Consider the following 22,465-nt stretch of genomic DNA (forward strand, 5'->3'; position numbering starts at 1 on the left):
TGAGCAGTTTGTTTGTTCTGTAGATTTCAGAATGTTTCAGAAATACTGCATATGGAATGTAAAGCTGAAATGGTTACTCCTTTGGTGACGAATCCAGGACATGTGTGCATCACTGATACAAACTTGTATTTCCAACCTCTTAATGGATATCCTGTAAGTAATTTGGAGTTAAATTTTCCTCCCCCTCTTCTGCTTCTTGAACCATAAACAAATTGCTGTCTAAAATGTCATCCATCACTCGGATTTGGACTGCATTCAAACTTATTTGTAATTTTTTCACCTAATTTCTATGAAAATTTGGCAAGGCCGTCATGCTACTTTCATATATGAGGAATTGCACATTATTGCAATAATACTGAAATAAAAGAGGTCATTGTACATATTTATAGTTTCCAATCTGGGAGAATCCACTTTCATGCCAAGTAGATAGTACTTCTTCATCACAGGCAGCTACTAAAAATTTCCTCCCTCTCCACTACATGCCTGAATATTTTGGCAGCCCTGTACCTCTACATTTCTTTGACTTGAGTTAGCAGTTGAAGTATTTTTCATGTTCTCCCCCTTACAATGTCTATTTCCAGATGTTCTAGTAATTAGAATGGCCTGCATGACCCAGTCAGTGACTGCTGGTCATGATGGCTGCCATGCTTAGATTCAGAAGCCATGTGCCTCTGCTTGTCAGTAGCTGAAAAACATGAGCAGGAAGCTGCTGTTGCTCTTTTATCTAAATGTGGGTTTCCCTGTAGCCATTTGATTGGTCACCATGAGGACAGAATGCTGGACTAATAGGCTGTTCCAGCAGGGCTCTTACATAGCAGAGTTTATAGTTCTGTGGGGGTTCTCAGCTTTCTTGGTTAATCACTGAAGTCCAGGGATCTTGACAGGATAGTAGCAAACTATATAACAACATAATAGTCATCTTTTTATGAAGAGTCATGGTTATGTCATCATCATCTTCAGTATCTGTAGTGAACTTCTCACTTTGGCCATTTGATCCAGTTGATTTCATTTTTGGGGGTGGGTTTCTAATGTCAGATTCACAGATCTCTGTATTGTGTAAGCAGTTGGCAACAACTTAGTCATAGGATAGATTCCCCCAAGCTTACAACCAGCTTGTCTATCCAGTCATTTTTTGGTCAGCCGTTCTTGGAATGCATGCTGGTGACTGAGTCATTACTAATGCTGCCATGGCCATGCTGATATGGTTTGATTTAAAAATGTAGCAAGTCATCACTTGCAAGTAAAACTTAGACCCTGCAGGGAAGTTGCGACTTTTGTAATGAGCAGGGAAGCCAGAGATACCATATCCTGTTCTGGTATTTCATAATTTAGTAACAATATATGGTATAACAATGATTTCAAACTGTATTGTTTGGAAATTTCTATTAATGTCAGCAATTCATAAATTGACTGTCATTGATTATTGTCTGTAATCCACCTAGGGAACCATGTGGCTAGTGGGCTGAGCTTAAAAATCTAATAAATAAAATAAACATGTTGTTCTTTTTCCTTTGCCCAACAGAAGCCTGTGGTTCAAGTAATGCTTCATAGTGTCAAGCGCATCTATAAAAGAAGACATGGCTTATTGCCCTTGGTAAGGTGATAATTTGATTTTGTCTCTTGGAACCACCAAAGTGCTACATGGTTTAAACTTGCCTGCTGAAATTCCTATAAAATTCCTGTTTTTCTTCCTCCTTTATACTATTGATGCAGTATGAATGGCTACTGCCATGCTGCTAATGTGAGAACCACTGGTAATGTGAAGACAGCAGCAACAATCAGGATACAAAAACTGCTCTGTTTGTATCCTGAATAGCAAAACTAGCCAGTGAATTTTACATGTTGCTTTTATCTCCCTTTTTAATTTCCAAGGGTCTAGAAGTATTTTGCACTGAGAATGATCTCTGTTCGGATATCTATTTGAAGTTCTACGACACCCAGGACCGTGATAATATCTATTTCTACGTGGCAACATATTTAGGTTTAAATAAACTCTCTCTCCTTTTTTTTTGCAAATTGTGTTGTTTAAGGAAAAAAATAAATCTGTTTCTTACTTTCAAACACCTGAGGGCAAGCTAGAAGTATATTCTGGTATAAATACTGAGTCACAATGAAATTAGCATTGACCAGAATAGGAGTTGCCTTTTGCCTTATAGAACATTCTCAGCACCTTAAAGCAGTAATTTATAGGATAAACAGAAGAAAGCAATTAGATGCTTAGAATTAGTCAGATATATAACATTGTATTTAGATGCAGTTTAATCATATTCCTTTTATCCCAAACATACAGGCTGTAAGTGCCACTGCTCATGTCAGAGTTGGGCAATTTTAGGAGGACCGGTGGCTGCATTTACCCTCTAAGAGCTGCACTTCCTCTGCCAACTCTGCATGGAATTTGGCAGCAAATCCCCTGCAGATTTCTCACTGATTTTTCCATGACAAAACACTACAGAATGCTCCAGTGGCCAAATTTAGCTTGAAAGCTTGACGGTGAAGCATCTGAGTGATTCGGCAGCAAATCAGTGAGTCGTTTATATTACAAATTTTGGCAGTGTAGGGTCTTCTGAGGGGCTGAGAAGGGGCCTCATGTGGTCACTTCTACTTACATATTCAAAACAGCACCAGCAGACCGCCCCCATCCCCCAGTGCACACACAAGGTAACTGCAAGGGTTGGGAATCCCTGCGGTTTGCAAAAATGCAAACCATCCTTGAAGATCTAGGAGAAAGTTCAACACAACCCAGTGAGGACTTAGTATGCTTAGAATGCCAAACTTGAGCAGGCACTTTTATGCCCTTGTGCCACTGAGAATTTCTGTCTCTCACTTTATGCCTTCCTTTCTCCCTCACTCTGTACTTCCTGCAGTTTCCATTTATGGCTGTTTTGAAGGTACTTGGGCAAAAAAGTGGGAGAGAATCCCTGGGTCTCCACTGGCATTTTCTATTTTTCTTCTTTTTTCCATTCATAGACATGTGTTCTGTATATAGAATAGGGCAAGACTGTATAGTGAATTCATGGGAAATAATTTCATCCACTTCTACACTTGGTAGCCAAGGAATAGTCTGTCTCAGTTCAGCCTGTTCAGTATGGATTAATTTAAAAATGTGCTTCTAAAAGAGTATAACTGCAAATTGCACTGACTTCTTATTTTCTGTTTCATTACTCTGATTCTCATAGAGAATCATCTTGCGGAGCACACACCAGAAAGTTACATGTTGCAGTGGCAACGAGGGCATATTTCAAATTACCAGTACCTCCTTCATCTCAACAATCTGGCTGATCGCAGCTGCAACGACCTATCCCAGTATCCTGTATTTCCGTGGATTATAGCTGATTATTCTAGTTCAGAACTGGGTAAGAATCCTCACAGGAAAATAGAATAATTATGATCCTGTAGCCTTGCATTTCAGAGTAAATTCAGTGGATGATACAGATCACAAGAATATAAGAAAAGACATGCCAAATGAGATCAAAAGGTGCAACAGCACCAGTATTCTGTTCACAAAGTGGCCAACAGCTGCCCACAGGAAACCCACAAGTAGGACATGAGTGTAACAGCATCCTCCCAATCTGGTTCCCCAGCAACTGGAGTACATAGTGATAGAGCTTCTGATGTTGCAGCTGTCAGGATGAATAGCCATTCATAGCCTTTTCCACAAATTTCTCCAGGTCCCTTCTGGAGCCATCCAAACTGATGGACATCACTAAAGCCTGTGGAAGTAAATTCGCAAATTGAACTAAATGCTGTGTTTAAGTAGTTCCTGTCATGTATTCTGAACTTCCCACTAGTTAGTCCTTGGATGACCCCAGGTTCTGACATTGGAAGAAGGAGAAAAATGTCTTCCTATCCACTTTCTCCACATAGTGTGCATGACCTTGTGCAACTTTATCATGTCTGCCCTGTTTATTTACCATTTTCCTAAGCCAAAGTCTCATACGTTGGTTCCTTAAAAATGTCCTGCGCATTCTGTGGTGCTAGAGATGACTTCTTATTCCCAGTACACTTTATTGTCTCCAGCTTGTATTTCCAAGGTGGATGTAGCATGTCACTGCATCATGAAGCAGTAACACACTGTTCAGTGCTTTGTGTAAGCTCCATATATGGGATATATTGCCTGTTCCATGTAAATTAGGCGTCGGAGACAAATACTGCTATCTAGTACAGTAGGGTTTCCCCAACCTTTTTGGTCTAGAGTGCACATTCAGAATTCTAAGAAGGTGGTATCAGTACCCTCAGAAGTGGCTGCCTTGTTATGTTTGATCAATAACAACACATCCATTTCCTAAAGGGGAGTTGCAGGAGTGAAGAGAGGTGGTAATGTGCCCAACAATTTAACTCCAAAGCAGTAGAATGGCTTTGTGTGTTGGCTCTAAAATGCCAAACCATTCTTTCAGACCAACACTTTTCTGTCCAACTCCTGTTTCATACAAGGAAGGTTGATATGGAGGAACTTCCTCAAATGCATTTTTATTAGTGCCAATGGGTGGACACTGTTGGATGCTCCCCAGTTCATTGCTGTGCAGTGGATATTGCTGTATGTTCCAATATACTAGACATTTTGTTTTATTCCATTTTGTGGGTAGACTTGACAAAGCCTGAAACATTTCGTGATCTCAGTAAGCCAGTGGGAGCCTTAAATAAAGAAAGGCTGGAGAGATTATTGGTATGTAGAAACAATGTTTTGAGTGTTACATGTTTAAATATACCACTTTGTGATTCATTTTAAGTTATGGCTGGTTATATAGTAACATTTGTAAATTAAATCTAAATATTTATAGAGTGGATAACTATATTTACTATTTTGCTTTGGTATATACTGAACCACTTAGGGAGTCTACATGTATCTACTGCTTAGTATATAAAATAAATACATAGAAAACCATTTGTGCATCAATTCTGCACTATTATCCAAAGCAGTTAACTATGCAGTGTGGAAAAAATAAGGACGGGGGGAAGCATCTGGACTCCCTGTAAATGCATTAAATGCATTTAAAAAAAGCCTTGACTGGAGGTGATCTGCTCAACTTTTGGAGTGTGCATTTTTGTTAAAATCCATTTGTTTACATTAATGTCAGGTAGATAAAGTGGTTGGCTTTTAGCTCTTGACTGGAATGTAGATACAGAGTTACAAAGAACTGCCAAAAGAAATCCCCACAAAAAAGCACCCTGTCCTGAGGACCTTACTGTCTGTCCTTGGATAGGAGCTGCTAAATGGGTGACAGAGATAACCATGGTATGTATACAAGCAAATACAGGGATGGAAGCATATTTATATGACAAAGGCTAAAAATGACATAGGATGTTGTTGCTTATTATCTAGATAGAATGGCATTTCATAATGTTTCAGTAATATCCAAGCTGCATGAGCAGCAGTGTTGTGTAGTATGTCTTTTGCTGGACTGTTTCACCTAAACTCTGAATATAAGGTCATTTCTTGGAATTGCATAGGTCTTACTTTTATCGTAAGAAAACGCTAGAAGAGGAGAGATCTCTAGCTTAGAAGCCGCCTCTATGACATGCTGGCTTTTACATGCAGGTTGTAGTGAATTGATAGGTCCTGCTTCCAAACGTGTTGAGGACCAGGCAGCAAATATAGGCTATTATCTGCTACCTAGATTTAGATGAAATAGACATTGCTGCAGTAGAGCAGATTTTGGAACTGAATCCTTTAATAGCCTGCAGTGGTTGCATGTGGCTCTGATACTAAGCTAGGAAAATAGTTATGGTACGGTAATAAAGATAAAAGAAAAAAATTAAAAATATAAACCACATCTGTGACCTGGACAGAAGGATATTAGCACTGAGCAGTCTCTCTCTCTTGCATTGACAGGCACGATATCAGGAAATGCCAGCACCAAAGTTTATGTATGGCAGCCACTACTCCTCCCCGGGTTATGTTCTGTTCTATCTTGTCAGAGTTGGTAAGATACCTGCACAGGTTCTCCTGAGCATGTGATAATGGTGCTTTAATAAAGCAGCATTATGTGATATCTAATCTCTCTTGTTTCCACAGCACCTGAGTACATGCTTTGTTTACAAAATGGCAAATTTGATCATCCAGACAGAATGTTCAATAGGTTAGTTTTAACTTTCCCTTCCAGATCCAACATCTTGCTTTAACATACTCGTATGACATATCTGCAACATGTTTAATTTTTGATTTATTTTATGTATTGTTATTGCCCAGCGTTGCAGAAACTTGGAAGAATTGTTTAGATGGAGCAACAGACTTCAAAGAAGTAAGTGGTCAGCTTGTCCCTCACCCTGTATTAAATGGCTTCACTTATTTCTCTTGGTTACTGAGATACTGCAGAATTGCATTTCACTACAGAATCCAGAGCCATATTTATATCTCAGAGACTTAACAGAACCTTTTTGGAGCACTGCATGGAAAAGGGCTGTAATTCAGTGGTCTGCAAATGGTCTGTTTAATCCCCATAATCTCCAATTAAAACAGCTTTCTCCAACCTGGTGCCCTCTTGGATGTTTTGGACCACAAAATTCCTAAACATTGGCGATGCTGGGTGGGACTGATGGAAGCTGTAAGCCTAAAATATCTGGAAGGGACCCAGTTGTGGAAAACTGAGTTAAAAGGATCAGGTAGCAGGTAGGGCAAGATTTCTTCTGTAAAACTGGAGTACAACTATCAGTCACTGATAATAGCTGGATGGACAATAGCTGGTCATAGTGGAAGAAAGCTGCTTATGAGTCAAATCTGGCAGGGTACCTTCATGATTGGAAAAGCTGTTCTGCCATTGTTTGTGTGTGCTGCTGCTTATGATGGCAGCTAAGCTAAGCCTTCTGAAGTATTGCAGGTTCACAGGGAGCAAGGTACCCAGAGTTCCAAACTGTATTACCGAATGTACAAGCAGAAGTGCAGTGGCATTGGAAGGTCAGAATCTAAGTGAATTTGCTGAACTATCAGCAGTTGAAACTGGCAATATAACTCATTCTCAGTTGTCGCTGGGCAGCATTACATATTACTGGTTGTTCAGAAAATATCAGAGAAAATGACAGCTACATGTCAGGTTTTCTTCTGTATAATAGTGTACAATTCTTCACTAGAAAATGAAGCCTTGTAGGGAACTGAAAATTCTGACATCCATAACCATTCTGGCATGTTGCAGAGAAGTAGAAAAGAACTTAACAGAGATGCTGTCTCTGGCAGGATCCTCATTCTGCCTGTAATATTCCAGTTGAGGGGTTGGATCCAGAAAAAATACCTAATGGTGTTCCATTCATCCTGGAGAAAGGCAGAGAAGCAGTCTTTGCTCTTCCTACTTCCCCTCTACTCCTGTAGAAAAGCCTGTTTGGGAGACCCTCCAGAGCAGCATGAGAGGTGTCATAGGGCTTCATGGGGATGGAGGAACTTACAGCTTGCCTGTTCCCCTCCTACAGCAGGGTGCCTCTACTAGATCCAGTGCCTTCCAAGAACAGAAGGAGAATCCTGATCCAGCCCTTGGACTATAGTGAGAATAAGGCAACCTACTATAGTGAGAATAAGGCAACCTTTATGTAGAATGATTATGTTGCACAGAGTTCTGGTTGGAGTCCAGTGTCAATCTTTGCTTGCATTTTGGCATTTTAAGCAATGGTTTATGCTTGGCAAGTAGGCCAAACCATCCAGTTCTGCCTGATCCATAATTTAAAAACAAAGCAAAATGCAGACAGATGTCCTTTGCAGCACAAAAGCTTCACTAATGTCCAGAATCCATCAGTACCTGCTGATGAATTCTGCTTAAAGGTTTTCTTTGATTACTCTGAATCTATTTCTTTGATACTTAGTAGGAATTGTTTTATACTAACTTTTGGCTTTCTCTTCCAGCAGCTTTTTAGAATTCACATAAAATGTCAGTACTACACTTGAAAGTAACTTCTATTTATTTCAGTAGAACAAATGAAGTATATGTGTACTTGGCCAAGAGTGAGTTTTGTCTTTCAGTGGGGTAACTCTTGTAACAGGTGTTAGATTTAGTCAGGCTTTGGGAACTTCATATAAATTAACTAAGCTGTTAATTTATATGAAAGCTTAGTAATATTTTCCCTATGCTATGTTTGGGAATCATCAATAAATGCTGGTCAGTGGTTATAAAATCAAAAGCATAACAGGGCCTCAATACTTTCAATACCTGTCCTGTATTTTTATGTTCCAGCTAATTCCTGAATTCTATGGAACAGATTCAAGTTTCTTGCTGAATAATCTGAAACTGGACTTGGGGAAGACACAAGGAGGAAAGATGGTCAACGATGTAGAACTACCCCCTTGGGCATCAGGTGAAGAAAGCTCTGGGTGCATTTAGTACTCTGGAGTCTACTTTTGCCTCTATTCTTCATCATGGCCTCTGTGCATCACCCACATGGGTGCTGCGCCTGCGCAGTGCCTAGTCTGGAAGATTAGAAAGCTAACAGTTTTTGGTGGGAAAACGCTCCGCTCCCCTCCCCCCTGCAGTATAAATTGAGCGGAGTGTCCACCATTTTACTCAGTCTCTGTGACCGCCGTTCGCTGTGCCTCGTGCCTGCTCGTCTCTCGCTTAGATCTCGCCACGTGCTCCTTTACGGTTATCTTGTTCAACTTACCATTTCCTCGTTATATATCCCAGTTTCTCTTTCCCTTGTTGTAGTTCCTCTGTTCATTCTTTCTCTAAAAAAAAAAAAAACCAAAACTATTACTTACCCTCTGTACTTTTCGCAATGGCACAGCGGCCGGCATTCCGCAAGTGTAGTGAGTGCAGCTCCAAAATGTCTCCCGTGGACCCGCACAACTTATGCCTCCTCTGCCTCAGCGAGGGGCATAGGACCAATAAGTGCAGGCATTGCCTGGCCTTTACCAAACAGGCCAGGAAGAATAGGGAGAATCGTCTCCACAAGTTACTTTGGGACCAGGCCTTGCTTCAATCTGACCAGCTGGTCTCAAGGCCTACCCCCTCCTCGGCTGCACTGCCTCAGCACTCCACCTCTACCCTGGCTGCGCCCCCTAAGCACCCTGCCTCAACTTCGGCCGTGCCGCCGCAGCACCCTTCGGATGAAGGTGCTGCTCCAACGGAAGCACAACAGCTACCTTCTCTCCAGCCAAACAAAAGGAGAAGCGTAAGCATTCAGAGCCGGAAAGGCCCTCCGGCCATAAGAATCCGAGGAAAGAAAAGGCAGCTAAGGCAGCCCACAAGGGCAAGAAACTGAATCGCCCCAAACACCCAGACTCGGGTTCGTTGGGGTTCTCGGTACCGACTGCCGCCATGGTACCAACTCCCTCGGGACCAGCCCTGCAGTCCGCAATGCAGGTGACGCTGCCGGGATCCCGCAGGCCTGTTCTTCGGCCTGAGAGTGTGTCTCCTTCACAGGAGCCACCACTTAGGGAGTCCATCTCTGATGGAGAAATTAGAGATTCCCCGCTGAGGCAACGCTCCCCGACGCCAATGCCTGCTGTTGGGCCACCTGAGAGGCCAGACTCTCCTCCTAGGCGTAGGAGCCGTTTGTCGGAGCGCCATGCAGATGACTGGGCTATGCACGGCTATGGTGGCTATCCTGCCTGGAGTGGACTCCATCCATATGCCTTTTTTCCTCCAGACCATCACTCACCGTCGATCCCGAGAGAGGCACCGTCCACTTCTGGCCGTACGGAACGCAGACCTCCACCATCTTCTGAAAGCTCTTCGTCCAGCGAGCATTATCACTACCATCAAGACTCGGATGAGTCGGAAGTAGTCTCCACATCTCCGGACGTGGCTATTACTTCCCAAGACCCAGGATCCCCGGATGAGCCCCATGTTTCTTTCTCGGAGCTGGTTTCTCATCTAGTCCGGTCGCTGGAGATAGAGGCCTACCACCACCCCGGGCCCAGCACAGAACGGTTTTATGACATCGTCCGAGGTGAGCAATCTGCCACCATTGCCTTACCATTGATTACCATGCTTCGCCAGGCAATGGTTCAACCCTGGGACCAACCGGCTCAGCCGCAGGCGATGTCTCACTGGTACGAATCTATGTACCGGGTCCAAGAAGATGACATCCCGTTCCTGCTGTGCCACCCAAAGCCTAATTCGGTGGTGGTCGAGTCGTCCCAGGGCAGGGAGGCTCAGGGACATACAACACCCCAAGATAAGGAAGGGAGGAAGGTCGACATGATTACGCACTGGGTCTACGCGGCTGCAGGACTCGGTTTGCGTATTTCAAATTATGAGGCTACACTGGCACGTTACCAGTACTTCATTATGCAGAAGCTGGAAAACGTCGTCTCCTCCCTCCTGGACCAGCAGGCAGACCTAGCCAAGGTCTTCTTAAACGAAGCGAAGCAGGTGGCCATTCAACTGTTGTCTACCGTGAGACATCACGTAGACACTGATTCTCGGGCCATGGTCAACACTATCTCCCTCCGACGACACGCATGGCTCAGGAACTGCAATTTCCCTGAGGAAATGAAGAGGAGGATAGAAGACATGCCTTTCGATGGCTCCAGTCGCTTCTACGCGAAGACCGATTGGAAACTCAAAGCCATCCACGAATCCTGTATGTCGGCGCGTTGAATGAAACTCCCACAAACAAAACATAAGTGGCCATGGTTCAGACCCTACGGGCGCCAGCAATATCAGCCTCGCCAGCCGTTCCACCAGCGCCAGCAACGTAGAAGGTAACAGCCTCAACAGCACTTCTCCCAGGGCTGTAGGCGGTTCGACACCGAGAAACGTCCCCATTGATGATCCTGGCGAACCAATTCATCTCTCCACCTCCCACCTTCCCCTCTCCCCTTTGGGAGTCGGCTCCAAAGCCAACTTCCCATTTGGGAGGCCATTACATCTGATAGGTGGGTGCTGTCCATCATTCAGCTCGGATATAGAATAGAATTCGACATCGTTCCACCATCGAGCCCTATCTGATTTACACCGCCATCTTCGGTTCTGTGTGATGAAGTCCTTCACCTTCTTCATAAGGGAGCGGTTCAATAACTCTCTCGCACTGATGGGCTACTCGGGTTCTATTCTAGATATTTTACAGTCCCCAAACAGGACAGTGGTCTTCGACCTATCCTGGATTTAAGAGGAGTCAATAGATATATCAAACCGAGGAAGTTCCGGATGACCACTTTACAGAATATTCTTCCATTGCTGAGGGAAGGGGATTGGTTCGCCTTATTGGACTTGAAGGATGCGTATTTTCATATTTCTATCCATCCTTCCCATAGAGGCTTCCTTCGTTTTACTGTCGGATCCGATATTTTCGAATTCAATGTTCTACCATTCGGACTGGCTACGGCACCGAGAGTCTTTACAAAGTGCATGGCCCCAGTTTGCGCCCACCTATGGCTCCGGGGTATACAGGTCTACCCCTATTTAGATGATTGGCTAATTGTGTCACGGACTAAAGACAACCTTTTAGCGGCTGTCCACATGACTTGTGCTTTACTTGATGACTTCGAACTCTGTATTAACCTTAAGAAATCGTCACTTATTCCTGCGCAGGTCATCGATTTCATCGGAGCACGTATCGACTCCACCCTGCAAAGAGCATTCCTTCCTCGCAGGGCCATCCTGTGTACACACATCCATCGGATTCAATGACAAAGGACAGTTCAAGCCATCACTATACAAAGATTGTTGGGACACATGGCAGCCTCAGTGGCCATTGTGCCGCACGTAAGGCTCAGGCTCCGCCTGCTCCAATTATTTTTCAACAACTTGTTCCATCCGCAGCGGGATCTACAAACCAAGCTTCTGCAGATTCCATCTTCGATCCTTCACACCCTGACGTGGTAGACTATTTCACGCAACCTATCTGTAGGCGTTCCGTTCCACCCACCCCAGCCGACAGTGACAGTGTACACCGATGCGTCTCTTATCGGATGGGGTGCAACATGTGTAGGACTGTGGGTCCAAGAGGCATGGACCCGACGGGAAGCGGTGAGGCATATCAACTTCCTCAAGCTTCTAGCGATTTTCAACGCTCTCAAATCTTTCAAAATCATCTTACACCGCCAAGTTGTACAGATTGCATCCGACAGTATAGCTGCTGTTTTCTACATCAACAAACGGGGCGGGACAAAGTCACCTCTCCTGGCCCATTTGTCAATGCAAATCTGGAACTGGTGCATTCCTCGGGACATCACGATACTGGCGGTTCATCTTGTGGGAACCGACAACGTAGAAGCCTACGTACTGAGCTGACAGATGTCAACTACCCGCGAATGGAAGTTGGATCGAGTGATTTGCAACCAGCTGTTCCAGTTATGGGGACAACCGGATATAGACTTGTTCACAACCCAGTCGAACAGGGTGTGCGAACTGTTCTGCTCCAGAGCGGGGCTGGGACTGGACTCAAGGGGAGATGCCCTAATGATCGACTGGAACAACCTGTTCTTCTACGTGTTCCCTCCAATCCCACTCCTCATGAAGGTAGTGTCAAAGATAGTGCACGACAACGCCACAGGAATTCTGAAAACCCCATGGTGGCCAAGGCAACCCTGGTTCCCCACTCTCCTCACTCAGTCCAGAGGAGTTTTTCAACGACTTCCACTTGTTCCTCATCTGTTAACACAGCGGGACAGTCCGACATCCGGACCTACTCTCGCTGAAACTAACAGCGTGGTGCTTCCGATAGATTTGAATTTTCTGTCGACTCCATTGCCGTCCCGATCGATGGAACCAACTCCTCCCTCGGAACCATCAAGGTCCATTTTGGGACCGATAGTGTTATCCTCGGATATCCAGGCAATTCTCGAATCTGCACTACGACCTTCCACACACAAAGCGTATTCAGCAAAGTGGAGAAGATTCTCTTCCTTTGCTAATGCCCGTTCCTTCTCACTGGAGTCGGCTTCAATCGAGAATATTTTGCAATTTCTATTCGACCTTCATCGCTCGGGACTCAAGCCTTCATCTATAAAGATCTATACGGCTGCTATCTTGCATTTTTGTGGCAGCATCCAGGAGTCATCTGTTTTTTCTCAACCCGATTCACCATTTCCTTAAAGGGCTACAAAATTTGCACCCGTCGGTTTGACCTGTTATGCCGACATGGAGTCTTTCTGTTGTACTTCAGGCCCTTACAAAACCTCCATTTGAACCTTTGGCAACGGTGGATTTACGCCTAGTTTCATGGAAAACTGCCTCCAGTTCTCCGAATGGACTCCGAGTTTCTTCCCAAGGTGGCTACACCGTTTCATTTGAACCAAGACATCGTCCTCCCTGCGTTTTTTCCATGTCCATCGACTCCGATTGAGCGCTCTCTCCATACGCTGGATGTTAGGCACTGTCTAGCCTTTTACAGGTCTTGCACAGAAGCATTCAGGAATTCCAATAGACTTTTTGTCAAGTATGCTGCTCATGACAAGGGCTCTCCAGTCTCATCTCAGCGACTGTCCAAATGGATTGTGCAGACCATAGTCCTAGCATATCAATTGGCAAAACTTGACTTACCCTCACTTCCGAGGGGGCATTCTATGCGAGCAGTAGCGACTTCGTCGGCCTTTGCAGCAGGGGTTCCAGTTCAGGATATTTGCAAGGCTGCAACTTGGGCTGCTCCATGTACTTTCGCCAAGCATTATTGACTTGATGTACATGCCAGAAGGGATTGTTCCTTTGGTAGAGCTGTGCTCTCTGCCATTCTTCACTGACAACACCTTCCCTCCTCCAAGTCTGGTAAGCTTGCTAATCACTCATATGTGTGACACACAGAGGCCACGACGAAGAAGAGCAGGTTGCTTACCTGTAACTGATGTTCTTCGAGTGGCCATCTGTGCATTCACACAACCCACCCACCGGCCCCGCATGGTGTCGATGAGTGGACTATTTTTTCTTACTGTCGGTTCCATGTTATTCCTACAGTACCGATTTTTCTTGCTGTGATGCTGTTTTTTTAACGTTAGAGGGTGAACGTCAGTCTTCAAGACTGAGTAAAATGGCGGACGCTCCACTCAATTTATACTGCAGCGGGGAGGGGAGCGGAGCGTTTTTCCACCAAAAACCAGTAGCTTTCTAATCTTCCGGCCTAGGCACTGCACAGGTGCAGCACCCATATGTGTGAATGCACAGATGGCCACCCGAAGAACTTCAATTACAGGTAAGCAACCTGCTCTTCTCAGAACCTTAGAAAAGCCTTCTGTCTTCCTGCATACTTCCAAAATAGTTCATCTTATAACTTAAAGGAATGCACTTTACTAAGAATAAGCTTCAGTAAGAATTCTTATTCTGAACAATGTTAAGAAATAATTCTGTTTTGTATTAAATGTCAACACTTTTAAGGGGTTTTCTCCCCAGCAAGTTAAAAAAATGGAATGATATGAGGAGGAAGGCGTGAAATTTATTCTAATTTAACAAGTACATATTGGTACCATCTGCTTCAGGTGCTGATGATTTCCTTCAGAATTGCCAAGATGCTTTAGAAAGCCAGTATGTGTCGGAACATCTCCATGAATGGATTGACTTAGTGTTTGGCTATAAACAGAAGGGGACTGAAGCCATTGACACTCATAATGGTAAATTCGAAAGTTATTTCTAAAAATGGCAAGTGATGCTCTTAAGTTTAAGCTCTGTAGTGATAATTTAAACTTTCTGTCATAAAGGAACACTGAATTTTAAGTGTAGACTATCTCACATAACAGTAAATCCTATTTCATTTCCATCATGTATTATAGGCTTGGTGCAAACCAATCTGAATATGTTTTAACAGCACAATTCTATATGTGGGATACTCAGAAGTCCTACTGTATCAACTGTCCAGTAAGGGTGCATAGGATTGCAAAACTTCATTGATTTTGATGATTTAAGCATAACCATAGGTGTCTCTAACTATATGTTTTACTTTGCTAGATCATGCCTTGATTAAAGTGAAACTGAGTTTTAAAAGTTAGTTTCTCTATTTCTGTCTTTAGAAGAAGGAAATAAATTTTCCAATTTGTATTTAGGAAGAAATAAAATAGTATGATTCCTCCTAGTCAAAGTGAGTAAACAATATGTATATTAAGGAACAGGATAGTAATTCAAGAAATCTTACAAATTTGAAGGAAGGATGTGTAGATTATCTTGAATTACAATCCTATTTCTTCAAATGCTCATGCCATTGTGTTTGTTTTTAATAACTTTAATACCTTGGCTTTAATTGTGCCGTACTGCTGTATAAACTGGCAGAGGAATGGCCTAAATATTTTGTAAAGCAAAATGCTTTGTGTTCAAAGCAGGTTTGGGGAGTCTTTTTATTGAAAGTCATATTGCCTTAGAGATAATGGATTGGTTTGCACAATGGCTTGTTACAGCCACTGAGTGTGCTGGGTGTGCACCAGCTGGATTTCCCTTATTATCCTCATGTACTTGCCATGTTAACTGAACCTGGGTGGCATGATTTATTTGGGGTGGGCAGCAACCTTCAAATACCCTGTTGCTGCTCAGCCCAAAAAGCTGTGCTGGTATGGTTAAATACAGAAATCTGGCTAGTAAGTGCAGTGTGGTGGCTATAACAAACCATGGTGTCTTGTTTGTCACCACACCATGATTGTGTGAATTGGGTCAGTGTGTTGTGGAGGGTACATGCTGATGGTAGACAGGGCCACCCCTTTCCTTGCTGGTCAGGTGGGCTTCCAGGAGAGGGACACACTGCCCTTGCCAGAAGACCAAATCGGACACTTACAGGACCTTGAGCTTAGATTGCTTATACTGAAGTTTTGACCCAATATGCATTATTTTAAATTTGCTATTTTGCTGCCCTTTCTCCCAATTTGGAGAGATCCCTTTGGAGCGCCTTATAGTCCCTTTTTATTTTAACCATATTAAATAGTTTGATGTCGTCAGCAAACCTGGACACTTCACTGCTTACTTTTAATTTAAGATAATTTTTGAGTAAGTTGAAAAACATTCCTCACGCAATCCCACTGTTTACATTCTTTAGGAAAAATTACCATTATTATCCTCTTCTTTCTAGTCTTTAACCAGTTACTGATCCATAAGAGGACCCCCTTCTTATTACTTACAGCTGCTGCCTGGAGCAGAAATGAGTTAAGAACTGTAAAGGTCTGAGAAGTGGTTCAAGTTCACATTAAAGGAGCAATGCTAATTTCCGCTCACCAAGAAGCCATGTAAAAATGGGCTGAAATTGTTCAAGTATTTTCAGTTACAGAAGTTTAAAACTGAAGCATGGGTTTTCTAGCTGGGAAAAAATTCCATCACTGGGCATTTATTTTTAAAGTATATTTTTAATCCCACTCTCAGCTGAAAAATGCTTCCAAAGCTACTTACATGCAATTGAGGAAACAAGACCGTCCTTGACTGCAGGCTTATGATTAAAAAAAACACACACACACCCTCCAAAGGCAAGGGTTTAGGGAGGGAAGAGGAAGAAATTAAGTAGTCTTGGTGCCAGACTGGTAAAACAGGCCTGCTTCCACCTCTTGCTTCTCTGTATAGCCTGGCAGAATGGCTGCTGGTGATAACAGCAGAGACCATAACTAAACAATGGAAGGAGCATTTGATTCAATCATTTGAAGGGGTTTAGATCACTGAGGCAGAAAGGCTGACTAGAGGTCTTTTAACATTGTTTTCAGGCATATATCCAAAGATAGCAATCAGTAGTTATGGGGCCTAGTTCTTTGGCAGGACAACCGTAGAACGATGTCTGCTTCTGAAAACAGAGTTGGGCTTGATTTCTTCCAACTTGTTTCCACCCATAGGAACTATTAAATAGAGGTTATTGCATTTACAGGATTGGCAATATAGCACTTGCGGCTGCCTTTTAACAGAACATGAAATTTTGCATACACTAATAAAGGAGTGCTGATTACTTTTTTAAGCTGTGCATATTTGTGTATGTGTTAGCATTTCATTCAGTGTAACAGACATTTACTTTGTATGAATGGACTCAAATAATGCTGTTATGAGAATGTACAGTGTTGTTGACCCAGAGTACTGGTACTACTTACAACCAATTTGTGTTTTCCCCCCCTCACTTTCTTTTAGTTTTTCATCCATTGACCTATGAAGGAGGAGTAGATTTGAACAGGTAACTGCATGTTGGTAAAGGAGGGGGCAGAAAGCTTTGTGGGGGAACTTTCTTTTGATCTGAAGAGTGTACTGTTTCTTTGCTTCCAATAGCAACCTTTTTAATGGTAATCATTATCTGTATCTCTTCAAAGAAGGGATCGTGATAAAATGCTGAATGTCAGTGTGACATCATATATATGAATAGTATGGGTTCTCCAGCTGTATATCAGTCATTTATGTAGTCAAAATAGCACCATTGATAGGCAAAAAGAAGATAATTGGCTGGTTTCAGAGTAGCCCCAGGTTTGCAAAAGTTAAAAGAATAGTTAGGGAAAGAAACCACCTTAGACACACTTGCAGTCCAGTGAAGGCCAAGTATGCTAAGTTTCCATAACATGCAGCCTGACTGTTGGTAACAGGGAACAATAAACTGGGAGTGGAGTGGTCTCTCCTGGAAGATGGCATGCGTGGCCTGAGCAGGGGAGTTCAGCACTGCGATTTTTTTCCCTTTGGTGGGCCCACATGTGGTTGCAGAATGGGATGCCCTGCAACATGAAGCTAATGACAACTAAGTGCTCTGTATGTTGCAAATATTCAGAGCTCAAAAGGGCGATGGGGGATGGAAAACTTCTCCAGTTTTAAAAAAAATGTGCTAGTAATACTGGACCTGATCAGATGTAATAGTCTTGTCTCCCTAATCCATGGTTCATGAAGCTGGTGTAGACACACACACACACACACACACACACACTTCTCATTGATACTCTTCTCCCATTGGGTGCCACATTGGCATGGAGGTCCTGGTTTATTTAAAATGGAGCTTCCAGTTGTATCCAAAATAAGAAACTGGTTTAAGCAACTCGATGGGTCTTTATGTTGAAGCTGGTTTACAAGAAGACATGGATGATGGGGAATCTGGGGAAAGTATGTACAAACTAACTTCTTTTCCTAAGCTGTGATGAGGGACAGTTGTGCAGCAGAAATAGGGTATAGCTAGATTAATGCAGCTACATGGATTTGGACTTTCCTTATGTTTGCAGCTATGGATATTTTCATGATGAATTTCAGACTGTACTATGGCATTACTGGTGATTGAGTAGCTTTAGTACTTGAAATTATTTGTATTATGATTCTGTTTTGGAATTGTAGGATCCACCAATTAAGATTAGATTTAATGCACACCATAAACAGGAAAAAGGAAAGTTCATGTATAGACATACAGAAGTCATCAGATACTTGAGCAACTGATATATGAAATTATTTGTGCACTAGTCAAGCGAATGCATTGTTCTAGTTCATACATGCTTTGACTGCAGTGGCATCTAAACAGGAGGTTAAAAGAAATAGTTCATGTGCCTGTCTTAATCTCAGTATTAGTTTAAGTAGTTCCATTTCTAGCAGGAAGATTGGGGGGGGGGGAAGCATAGTCTTGAAACCTCCAGGAGTTAATACCAAGTGGAATAGGTTGCACTAATCTAGATAAGCTTACATGGTATACTACAACTCCATATCTTCATATGTTTCTTTTTTCTCCTCCTCCTTCACCTTTTTCTCATGAAGAATTATGGACCCAAATGACAGAGTAGCTCTGCTAACACAAATCTTGGAGTTCGGGCAGACTCCAAAACAGTTGTTTACAACCCCTCATCCTCAAAGGATCATGATAAAGGTCAAAAGTTTATCTCGAACATCTAGCCGCAATCGTTCTGTGGCTGAATCTCCAGGTAAATCTTAGACATGGTGGTAACTCCCTGTATGTTATGTTTCAGCTCATTTGACTTCACCTCTGCTGCTTTGTGCACCAGGGTCAATATAAAATTTAAATGAATAAGCATATCATGGCATGCTTAAAATGCAGAATACTATTTGCTAGAGAATTCTGGCTTTCAGCTTGTAAAGAGTGAGGAAGGAGCCCTTATGGGGTGTTATCCTCTAAGGACTTTGCAATTCTGAAAAAATTATGTGGGATTAAGAGTTCTCTCTTCTATGGAGCACAGAGTTTTCTGATTGGATGTCTCACAAGTTACTGCTTCCTTTGAATTTTTGTGGCCCTACCTCTTGGTGTGGTTTTCCATGGTTTAGCGTTTTTTCTTACCTCCCTAAGTGTGGTGTAGCATTTAAGAGTGCTGGACTGGGACTTAAGGGTTCTGGATTCTAGTCTCCACTCAGCCATGGAGCAAAGTGGATAACTTTAGGCCAGCCATAGACTCTAAGCCCAACTCTTAGCAGAGAGTCTATCTTGGGGTTGTTGAGGATGAAATTGAGCGGAGGAAGAGGAGAATTATGTAAGTCACCTTCAGTTCCTTGAAAGGTAAAAAGGCAAGATATAAATATAAATAAATGCACGCTATTGGTTGGACTGATGCGGTATTGAGGGCAAAAACAAAAAGACAGTATGGCATGTGAAAAAGGCAGAATTATCTGTTTCCTGCATTATAGTTGGATTCCTATGTAAAATACATCCTTTTCTCCCTGGGGTTTCCATTGAACATTTTCTTGTTTGTCAGTCTCTCTAGGTGAAGAATCTTTTGAAGATCTGACAGAAGAAAGCCTTCTGCTTGCTTGGAACAACATGAGCAGATTAAAATTAGATGGGCAGTACAAGATTCACAAAGGGTAATCTCTGTAACATATAGAAAGGGGAGAGGTATTTAAATTGCAAGAGCAACATGCTTTGGAAGTAGCTGCAACAATGTGCAGCCTTGTTGGGAGTGGGGAAGGAATTCTCCTTTGAAGGTACTATTTGCAAAGACTGGATTATACCAGTGACCATTTTCAGGTTTGTTGCTACAGGTAAAAAAAACACCTGTAGCAGCAAACATTTAAAAATTAAAACAGTAAAAATTTAAACTGGAAATAATTATGCAAAACCTGCAACAAAGATTTGCTTCAAAAGACAGTGCTTGCACTGGAAGAGAGAGGTCTTGCAGGTAAAAGTGTACCTTAAGATGTTCAAGTGCAAGGCAGTTTGGAGCTTTAAAAATTAGAATGATACTTTGAACTGAGCCCAGAAACAATATGGTGCTGATAGTTAGCACTGTAGTTCTGGTTTAATTGTAGAAACACTATCAGCCAACAATAGTAATGTAGGAAGCTCCCATACACCAAGTCAGACCATTGGTCTATCTAGCTTAGTACTGTCAACAGTGCCTGGAAGCAGTTCTCCATGATTTTAAGCAAGGAACTTTTCCAGCCCTATCTGGAGATGTTGGAGTCTGAACCTGGGACCTTCTCATGCAAAGTAACTGTGGAGCCACAGTTCTTCCAAGGAAGTTCCCATGATCACTGCCAACTTCACCTTATCCCACCCATTCTGTGGAAAGTAGCATCACAAGCAGTAGACAACACTAAACCTGCTGTTGGACTTAAGCAATTTATGTAGATTTGTCTTGAGGACTTTCAGGGTGCAATACTCAACCTCCCACGCTTGGGAGTAAATGCCATTGAAGTCAGTGGGATGCACATCTGAGTTGCAGACATGCTTATGATAACACTTTCATGTTCTGGTGCAACATTGTTGTGTTTTAAACAGGACAATCACTGGAATTGCTGTGCCTTCCAGTTTCAACCAGTCTTCTATATTTACAACTTCTCAAGGTACTGTATCACTGAGTGTCTTTCAGCCTCAGTGGGGTGAAATATTTGCAGTGCTCAGCACAGAATGCCTTTTAGATTGACTTGGAGTGGGATCACATAGGTCTGTTATCTGTTAAAGTATGAACCAAGAGACTCCACAATGGGTTAGTAGGCACGACACAGCTAGCTCACAGTGCATTATTTAAGCCATAATGAGCTGCAAATTGGGCCAGGAGTATATGGCCACCATTTCTACTGCACCGTCCCTGCTTATAATGGGATCTTCTTCTTAGTCTCCATGCATAATTCATATGGGTGCTGCACCTGTGCAGTGCCTATGTTTGGGAAGAGTCTTCTAGCTAAGCCTAGAAATTTTGGCTGGATCCCCGCCCCCTCCCCATAATATAAATAGGCGGGCTCCCACCATTTTCTCAGTTCACTGTCAAACACAGTACAGGTTAAGCAAAGGTTGTTTAACTCAGAAAAATCCCACACTGATTGGGTTCTCACAGTAGTAGAAGTGGCCATAGCACGTGCCACAGGTCATTCTGGGTTAAATAATTTGCAATGAGTCAGCCGTGTCATGTGAACCAGATCATTGTATTTGATTTTCTTACAGTGGAATTTTTTTCAAGCAGTTTCCTAGAAACTTTGATGTTTAATATATGCTGTAGTTCTGAGGAAGTGCACAAAAAGTATAGAATATGATATGGTTGTAGAAGTTGGCTTCCAAACTAAATCTCCATTTCCTTTAGAACACATACACACACACACACACTCTCTATGCTTCTATCTCTGGTGGCTCTGAAGATATATCGAATAATTCATAGGCAGTCTGTGTTGAAATCTCAGAAGCTAGCAAGGTAGCAGAATAAGAAGTGAGAGTGATACATCAGTATATTTTGTTCTCCCCATGACAGACAAAACTCAGCGAAATGTATAAAATAATGAAATTATAGAATAAATTATGCAAAAATGAGAAAAACATATGTATGTTCTTTTTTACTAATACTGAATTCATTTTCTGAGTGCTGCTTCTTAAGAGGTCAAAACAGCATTATCCATGCTCAGGAGAGGTATCAGATGGCTTGTGGAAATCATGAGATTTGTAATAATGCAAAATACAAATGTTCTTTTTCTTTTTAAGGAAGGAACAGCATGCCTCAGAGTAAAGGGAACACAATGGATTTATCCAAAGTTAGTCGCATTAGGGTAGAGCTACTGAAATGAATGGAACTTCAGTCGGTTACGATTGAGGAAGGCTGTTCTAGCCCTTGTGCATCTTTGTGCAAAAATGCCAAAGCAGTTAGTTTCCTGTGCTGGTGGCAATTTTGATTCATGGTCAGTTTGACTGTTTGAAGAAGCTGTAAAATACCAATTGAGAATTGTTTCATTTTTCCCAATTTGTACTAGATTCAACATTGAAGATGTTTTCTGCAGAATCAAAAATGCTTCAGAGAAGTGTGTCCTTCTCAAATATGGTCAGTGTGTCCAGAAATTTTATATTTTGTCATTGCTCCTGCAGAGTGAGAAGAAAGTCTTAAATGTGCAATTACAAGCTTTCCCTTAGTGCATCTGAAGTTTGCCAAGTGTGCCAATACCTGCCTGCTTTTGCCTGCCAAATGGTTAGAGAGCCACTATTAATTCTTAACACACAGTAGTAACTATTTTGTACACCTACTAAATTGAATGACTAAGAAGGCAGCACTGAGCCTTCATAAATGAAAATCCAGAAGCCTATTTTTCTATGTTTTTAAGATGAACAGATTTTACTTCCAAGTTCTGGGCTACTCAGTATGGACTACTTACCATCAAACTAATTCAGTTTACTGATCATAAATATCAATTTGTGTAAGTTGTTACTTTAGTTTACTTTTGTTATTCCTTGGCAATCTCACATAGTAAATTTGTGTGTGTGTGTGTGTGTAGTA

General features: G+C 42.3%; 1 protein-coding gene across 3 annotated transcripts in view; it reads left to right on the plus strand.

Moving 5' to 3' along the window:
- NSMAF (neutral sphingomyelinase activation associated factor) overlaps positions 1 to 22,465 on the plus strand; it is a 42,694-nt gene that overhangs the window by 13,657 nt on the left and 6,572 nt on the right. For all 3 annotated transcript variants that reach the window (XR_006414041.1, XR_006414040.1, XM_044423738.1), the window contains exons 10-24: positions 24 to 153; positions 1,523 to 1,594; positions 1,873 to 1,981; positions 3,177 to 3,353; positions 4,584 to 4,663; positions 5,831 to 5,921; positions 6,014 to 6,077; positions 6,188 to 6,239; positions 8,154 to 8,274; positions 14,333 to 14,464; positions 16,935 to 16,977; positions 18,519 to 18,682; positions 19,466 to 19,574; positions 20,491 to 20,555; positions 21,948 to 22,015. Coding sequence is in view for 1 of the 3 variants with exons in the window: in XM_044423738.1 (XP_044279673.1) it covers positions 24 to 153; positions 1,523 to 1,594; positions 1,873 to 1,981; positions 3,177 to 3,353; positions 4,584 to 4,663; positions 5,831 to 5,921; positions 6,014 to 6,077; positions 6,188 to 6,239; positions 8,154 to 8,274; positions 14,333 to 14,464; positions 16,935 to 16,977; positions 18,519 to 18,682; positions 19,466 to 19,574; positions 20,491 to 20,555; positions 21,948 to 22,015 (1,477 nt within the window). In the remaining 2 variants the exon portion in view is untranslated. The remainder of the gene's footprint in view (positions 1 to 23; positions 154 to 1,522; positions 1,595 to 1,872; positions 1,982 to 3,176; positions 3,354 to 4,583; positions 4,664 to 5,830; positions 5,922 to 6,013; positions 6,078 to 6,187; positions 6,240 to 8,153; positions 8,275 to 14,332; positions 14,465 to 16,934; positions 16,978 to 18,518; positions 18,683 to 19,465; positions 19,575 to 20,490; positions 20,556 to 21,947; positions 22,016 to 22,465) is intronic.

Source organism: Varanus komodoensis, unplaced genomic scaffold, assembly GCF_004798865.1.
Source record: "Varanus komodoensis strain SLA01 unplaced genomic scaffold, ASM479886v1 scaffold14_1, whole genome shotgun sequence".
Classification (NCBI taxonomy): Eukaryota; Metazoa; Chordata; class Lepidosauria; order Squamata; family Varanidae; genus Varanus; species Varanus komodoensis.